This window comes from Mercenaria mercenaria, chromosome 5 (assembly GCF_021730395.1).
Source record: "Mercenaria mercenaria strain notata chromosome 5, MADL_Memer_1, whole genome shotgun sequence".
Taxonomy (NCBI): Eukaryota; Metazoa; Mollusca; class Bivalvia; order Venerida; family Veneridae; genus Mercenaria; species Mercenaria mercenaria.
The window spans coordinates 56,286,320-56,293,229 of NC_069365.1; the positions used below are offsets into that span (position 1 = coordinate 56,286,320).

The 6,910-nt window shown below is 32.0% G+C and overlaps 1 protein-coding gene across 1 annotated transcript; it reads right to left on the minus strand.

Moving 5' to 3' along the window:
* Positions 1-1,743: 1,743 nt before the first annotated feature.
* LOC128557072 (kappa-type opioid receptor-like) lies at positions 1,744-6,269 on the minus strand. Its single transcript, XM_053543659.1, is given in 1 exon segment — positions 1,744-6,269. A coding segment is annotated over 1 exon segment (582 nt). The 5' UTR covers positions 5,504-6,269; the 3' UTR covers positions 1,744-4,921.
* Between the last annotated feature and the right edge of the window lie 641 nt (positions 6,270-6,910).

Genomic DNA, 6,910 nt, shown 5'->3' on the forward strand with positions numbered 1-6,910 from the left:
TTATCAACATTTCTTTTAAAGAAATAGAGCTCGATACAAAATAATCACACAAACTTCAGATATAAGGTGGGTTTTTTTTTGTTCAAAACAATCTTAATAAATAACACATGCACTGAACATGACTGGGCTTTCTGTCGTGTGCAGAAATGTTCGCCAAGCAAATATTGTAAAACACCTAACAATATAAAAACATATGGTAAGTATGGGCTCAGCGACAATATTTAAGCCTTTCGGGTAGTTGTTCAGCAAATCATCGCGCGAAAATGAATCCCGGCTAAATTATTAAGGAAAAACTAGTGCATAGTCCTTGTAATTTACAGGATCAGTTGGTCATCAAGATCTTTCAGGAAAGTCTATGCCTACCATATTGCACAATTTCTACGTGTTTTAGATTTTGGGTCCTTCCGCTAAAGGCGCGAATGAAATTTGAACATGGTCATGGACAAGCTGAGCACTTCACGTAATCTTATGTTCTTAACCATTTTAAGTGAGCGAACATATGAAATAAAACTACGTCATATATTATAACAAGTTACATTCAACATTAAGAAGTTAAGACCTGATAGAGTTCTTACACGGGTTCTATATTTATGCAGACTACTATTCAGAACAAGATATCTAAAGATAATGATAGTAAATATTTCAATTAATGAGTCTACGTTCCAGGAAACTTTGTGAAAAGTCGCTGCTGATAATTGTAATTTCAAGGTGGCAAGAATTCCGCTCATAGAACTGATATGAGCTTTCTTCAAAAATGTTATGAACTGCTGTTTGCAATCCCTTGATTATTGATAAAGCTATCCATTTCAGAACTATCAGAAGTTAAATACAAGGCAATGGTAATAATTCCATCATCTAGTCGTGATACCCATCATGAAAAGTCTCTATCTTCCTGCAAATTGCTTGCCTCCAATTTCCGACTGACAGTTACGATGGAAACCATTAGCTATACAAAAACGAACGAAGTGTATCGATTTAACATTTAAATATTGTTCAATAATCGCCATATGACCTAAATTGTATCAGTGTGATTCTAAACCAAACAACACAAACTTAAAACAATCAAATGTTTTTTCAATAAAACATCTGGGATCCTATTAACATGATTAAATGTAATGATCTTTAATTTTGACAGGCATCTATCAGAAGTAAAAAAAATATCTATCGGGAAAGACATGTTAAAGGAAGATAGAGGTTTGTTCACAAGAATGCTTATTATTATTATTAGTTATGTGGGTATGTTTAAAAAAACTGCTCAACGCTATAAGAATGCACGGTCAACAAATTGATGTGTACAGAATAATGTTCGTTTGGAGCAGAGGGTGGCAACATAGACATAAATATTAATATGTATACATCATTTTGAGATTATATTTACAAAATTGGCTGCCATTCTGATGACGTCATTGGCGGGTACAGTCGCGGAACTGGGACTAGCGGCATGTCTTTTTGTAACCTTCAGATATAGCTTAACAGTTTGGTATATGTTAAGATTATGTTTTGTGATCGCTCGAGATACCTGATCTTCATCCGCTAACATAATGAAAATGTTTTCTTCATAATGTATTTCTCACCTTTCGAAGACATTGAAATATGTCCAAACGTTCCAGACATGAGAATCAATTGTTTTTTTTTTTTTTTTTTTATTTTCTTTGTTATTTGCTTATCAAGAAAAAGACCGCCCTAATATAACTAACAATATAGATAATTGGAGTCGTGGGATTAAAAGAAATACGCATGGCATCCAGGATGTATATATATTTTTTTAAGTCTCCCCCACATACACATATAAAATGACAATATGTTATTAAAATAATTAGTTGAAACAAGAATAGGGCCATTCTATAAAGAATTACAAGAGACTATTCTACAATTACACGTTATGCACAATCATTATTTAAACCAATATATTGTTAATACTGCCACAATAACAAATGAAGATATGAAAATACTATACTATACTTTACTATATGCCATGTTGATTTAATGTATGAATTACTTTTAATATGAAACAAGTACTCATAACCTAGACTAAGTTTCACACAGTATCCATTCAAGTTTGACCTAACACAAGTCCTAAATTTCTAGTTATGTGGGGGAATGACCAGGAGTAGATAAGGAAATATGTATAGCCATTACTGAATAAGTGAGCATGGTCACCTGATGTTACCATATGTGATTGACAGCAGTGAATTAATGTATGATTTCAAATTCTCGAGGAGTGCAAATAATATTAATAACAATTTAATAAAACAAACAATACGTGATATTTCATTTATTATAATGAGTGTATTTGATGACAAATACTTGATTAAAAACTATGACCATAACTTTGTTATTTCAGATATTCAGACAAGGCAGTAGATAGTCTTTCTAAAATTGACATCAGTCATTGAATAGCGTTAATGAACAATTGTTAACATAGTACATACATTAATAAAAATATATCAACTTAGATATATCCTAAGCTGGAGTTACATCGAGATCTTAAATTGCAACTGTTACATGTATTCATCTAAAGTTTAATATGGTTATACTAATTCGATCCCTGGGCATGGTGTACAGTTGTATGTTCTTCGCGGTGTCTGATGGAAGACATTGTGTCTGAATTCATTCGTCCTACACTTTTGATTCATGCTGGGATGTTGATTGGTACAGAAATCAGAAACACTGGTTAGGTTAACTGTCCACCATAACGTAAGTGAAATACTGTTAAAACGGCGCTAACCCCAAGACAAACACAATTTTTGAAAACGACGCTAAACCAAACTAAAACAAACAAAGCAATTGAAAGTTGTTGCAAAACTATTGTTTTCTGCTGCATTGGCAAAAATATTGGTTTTAAATTACATTTAAACAATACTATACATGTATGCATGAAAAGAAATTATTAAGTTGCCAGGCATATTTATCAGCAAAAACAATACCGGCTCAAACATAATGTAGTGATGTGCATATCCTGTGTGATTACAAAGATGCAACTGTTTTAAAATGGTAACTTGAAATAAATTAAATGAGTTAAATTAACAAAGTTGCTAAAATAGCGTTGCTATGCAACATTTATACACATACTTCTTGAAATGTTGATGTTACAATGCTCATTTTATCAAGTAGCATCTGGCTGCTGTAAAGCAATGTGGGAAAATACAGAAGATTTACCGATAAAATGTTTTCATTAAGAAAACAGAAGGAAGTAACAGCACTGACAATATAACTTTTGTATTTGCCGGGCAAGCAGTACCTAGTAGGCAGCTAAGCAGACCCATGTTTTCCAAAGACCTTCTTATAGATTTGATTAACCTCTACAAATTTAAAGTTATGTAAGTGTTTTATGGCGGCTGTATAATGCTGCCCTGTATCTTGAATCATGTTATTAGTTTCTCGAGCTTTTGAGATGGTGCGGATTTCATTTTTCTCTCAAGACAGACGCAGTCAAACTGAATCGGCTATTTCTTTTGCTAGATTGCATTGTATGGTTAAAAAATTATCTTAAAATTCGTTGGGGAGCTAAACGTTTTAGAAACTGTACGGCAGGAAGAATCTTATTGTAGAAATTAATTTGTCGACTACCGCTGAAAAAGAAAAACATTATAAACTTGTGCCTATTCCTTTTTGACGCTTCATATTCTTTTCAGATAAACTAAAACAGAGTTTTGCTTGATTTTGATTTGTGTCGGAACAATGATACCAGAAAATGTGTTGTTGCTTTTTTAAGATACCTAAATGGAAGGCTGTATGCAATAAATGATAATTTAAATCAATCGGCGAGAGATAATTATTCTATTTAATGATAAAACATTTCACTGGCATCATTGTTTTAAACTCTGTCGAATAATATAGGTACAGTAATTTAAATAAAATCGAACAAGTTCACCAATTAAAGTCTACAGACATATTAGACTGACCAATGTAACTTTAGAAGTAGTGTTTATGATTTTTGTTCCCATTAGTTATATAAATTTACATTCACCATACACTTTGTATGGAAAGAAAAAGCGTTTATTTTCGTATAAACAACATCGGTGTAATAATATCAGAGACCGCCCTTTTTACGACATTGCACGCGCAACCTGACGCCATTCACATAAAACAATAACAAAACGGCGTCGTTCGAAGAACTCTTTCAAAATATGATGCCAAAATTTCAAAAGGAAATTGTATTTAATTATAGTTTAAACTAGTATTTCCGATAGTAAGAATCAACACGCCTGAAAGATTTTTCACTGAATTTGATAATATTTCAGATAAAAATCAAGGAACTATATTTTCATCGGACGGCAGATTATAATTTAACAATTTTTCTTGATATTTCATGTTTTGATTACACATTTCATAGTTTCTTACCAGTGAAAAAAAAAATTAATATTAAGTGTAGTTAAACTTGATATATTTGATATTTTTCACAGGTTTGAAAATACGAGGTATATTTCACATTAATATTTCAATAACTCGCTGACAAATATTTTATATACGTTATTGAGTATCTCGCTTTAACATAACAAGAAACACAAGTACAGTATCTTCTACTACCGTCATTAAATGGGATTGGCTTATAAAAATAGAATCGAAACAATAATATAATAATTATTCATATTTTTAAGCATGTGTCAGTGTTACATCCGGTATATGTCGTTTTGTTCCATTATAAATATAACATACATGTATAAAGGCTCTGTTATCATAACAATATCCAGTGACAATAAAATAGGAACAGAACGTATTTAATGTACTTCATTTTCTGTCATTTTGTTTCCTGTTCAACTGACAATCTCCTATTCGAAGTTTTTACCGATCTCTCTATTTTTTTATGTTAGATAAGGTTCAGAAACAAAAACAATTCTAAAAAAAATAATTTTATACAAGGATTTAACAGTGGTCAAGTTACAATGGGTATACTATTTAAAAACATTTTCTTTCGTTCCTAAAGTCTAGTTGATTCAGATGCCGATTTTTTACACAAAGTCATAACATCTTGCCGAAACTTTTCACCACAGAGTACATACAATACGAAATTTATTGCGTTGTTTGTATACATCAACATATGCACTATAGCGCCAATGAGAGTTAATTATGCGTCCTTTTGTGCTGTTCTAAGTTCCAGAGGAAACCAGTATGGCTGTCCGATCCCGAAAATAACAGATGGTGATACAAGAACAACGAAAGTTAAATTCAGGATCAGAGCTGTTATTGTAAAATGTCGTGATATCCGCTTTCTTTCATATTCAGGACTATTTTGATACCCAGATATTTCATAACTTCTTCGACGAAATGTTTCATTTGATTTCAACTTAACAAATATAAGCGTATTGCATATAACGAAAACACAAAATGGAATTGCAAATGCAAAGGAAAAATCAATCCATGGCCAGATTCTCAGCATGAAATATTCGTGATCAATGTTTACACTACACATGTCAACATGTAAGATGTTGTTGTATTCAACATGAAGGCCGTACAAAAGATGGCCATTTAAAAGTGATAAGAACAGTAGAAGTGCAGTCATAGCAATGGCCAATCGTTTCTTTGTAACTATCGTTCGGACGCCAAATGGGCAACTTACACAAATATATCGCTCTATAGTTACAAAAACTAAAATCCACGCTGACAGCTGAAGTGTCAGGTACGTAAGAAACGTATGCAGTTTACAAGTTGCATCAGAGTAAATAGCGAATTTTATATTTTACACATACTCTACCCATTTCAGAAGAACAGAACAAACAAGAATAAGGCTATCCGTTCCCGAAAGAGTAATCAGAAGAAAACTTGTTGATGTTTTTTTGTTGTTTGACTGTAAAAGCACAAGAATAGATATGCAATTACCCGGAAGTCCAAATATGAGAAGAATTGGAGGGTAGATGGCCTTGATAAGTTCCGCAAAACTGTACTCCCAGAATTCATTCAATGTAACGTTTTGCTTTTCAGAAATCAAATGTTTTGTATCGACAGTTATGTTTTCTCCAATATTAAAAATTATATCCATAAGTTAATGTATTTTTACTTGGTTTGTCTAAATAATCGAAAAATAAAACTGAGAAAGTTTTATAATCACATACCGATCTATAATTGTATAGTTCATAATATCCAAATATAGCACTATTTGACTCAGTACATTGCATGTCACAACCAGTCAGTAAAACTACAAACAACATAAATGTGTTTCGCTAATTCCGGAATTTATAATTTAAAAGATTCTATCTTTACTATCTGTTTCTTCAAGTGTAATGATTATTTTATTCACAACAAGAAAGTCTTACTTTATCTAAAGTCACATCGTGGAACACTACTGGCATGATTCTGATTTTACTTTGGAATCTGTTTATCAAAAATAAACTGAGCGATTCTAAGAACCAATAATATCTGTACACAATGCTATAGAGTTAAAAAAACAGCGGAAAAGTAATAACCTATATTATATTCGACATTTCTATCATCTTTCTGTGCCGGTATGAACGGTATGAATTTACTTTTCAAGTCACACAGACACAATCATTGTTACAAGGCTTTTGATGAGTAAAGAAGAGTTCAGGGACCGTAATGTAACTTAAAGTTATCTTTAAGGAGGTAGGTTACCTTGTTACCACGGTAACTTTAAATTAATTAAACTGCAGCATTTTTTTGTATTTCGTATAATTTAATGATTTGTCTACTACAATCTCACTTCCGTTTATCTCTGTCCCTTCAAGTACAGTTTTTATCCAGGTTTGATGTACATGACCCTCCAAACTGATTTTATATTGAAAGAAGAAGGAAAATACGGATATTTAACACTTTTCAGTGTATTTTTGTTTCATTGTTATCCGTAGAAGTCTGCATAACTGATCATTTTACTAGTATGCGCATTAGCTTTCTAATATAAGCTTAAAATGTATTTGCTGCGGGGCTCGTGTTTCCATTATAACGTAACTTCTCC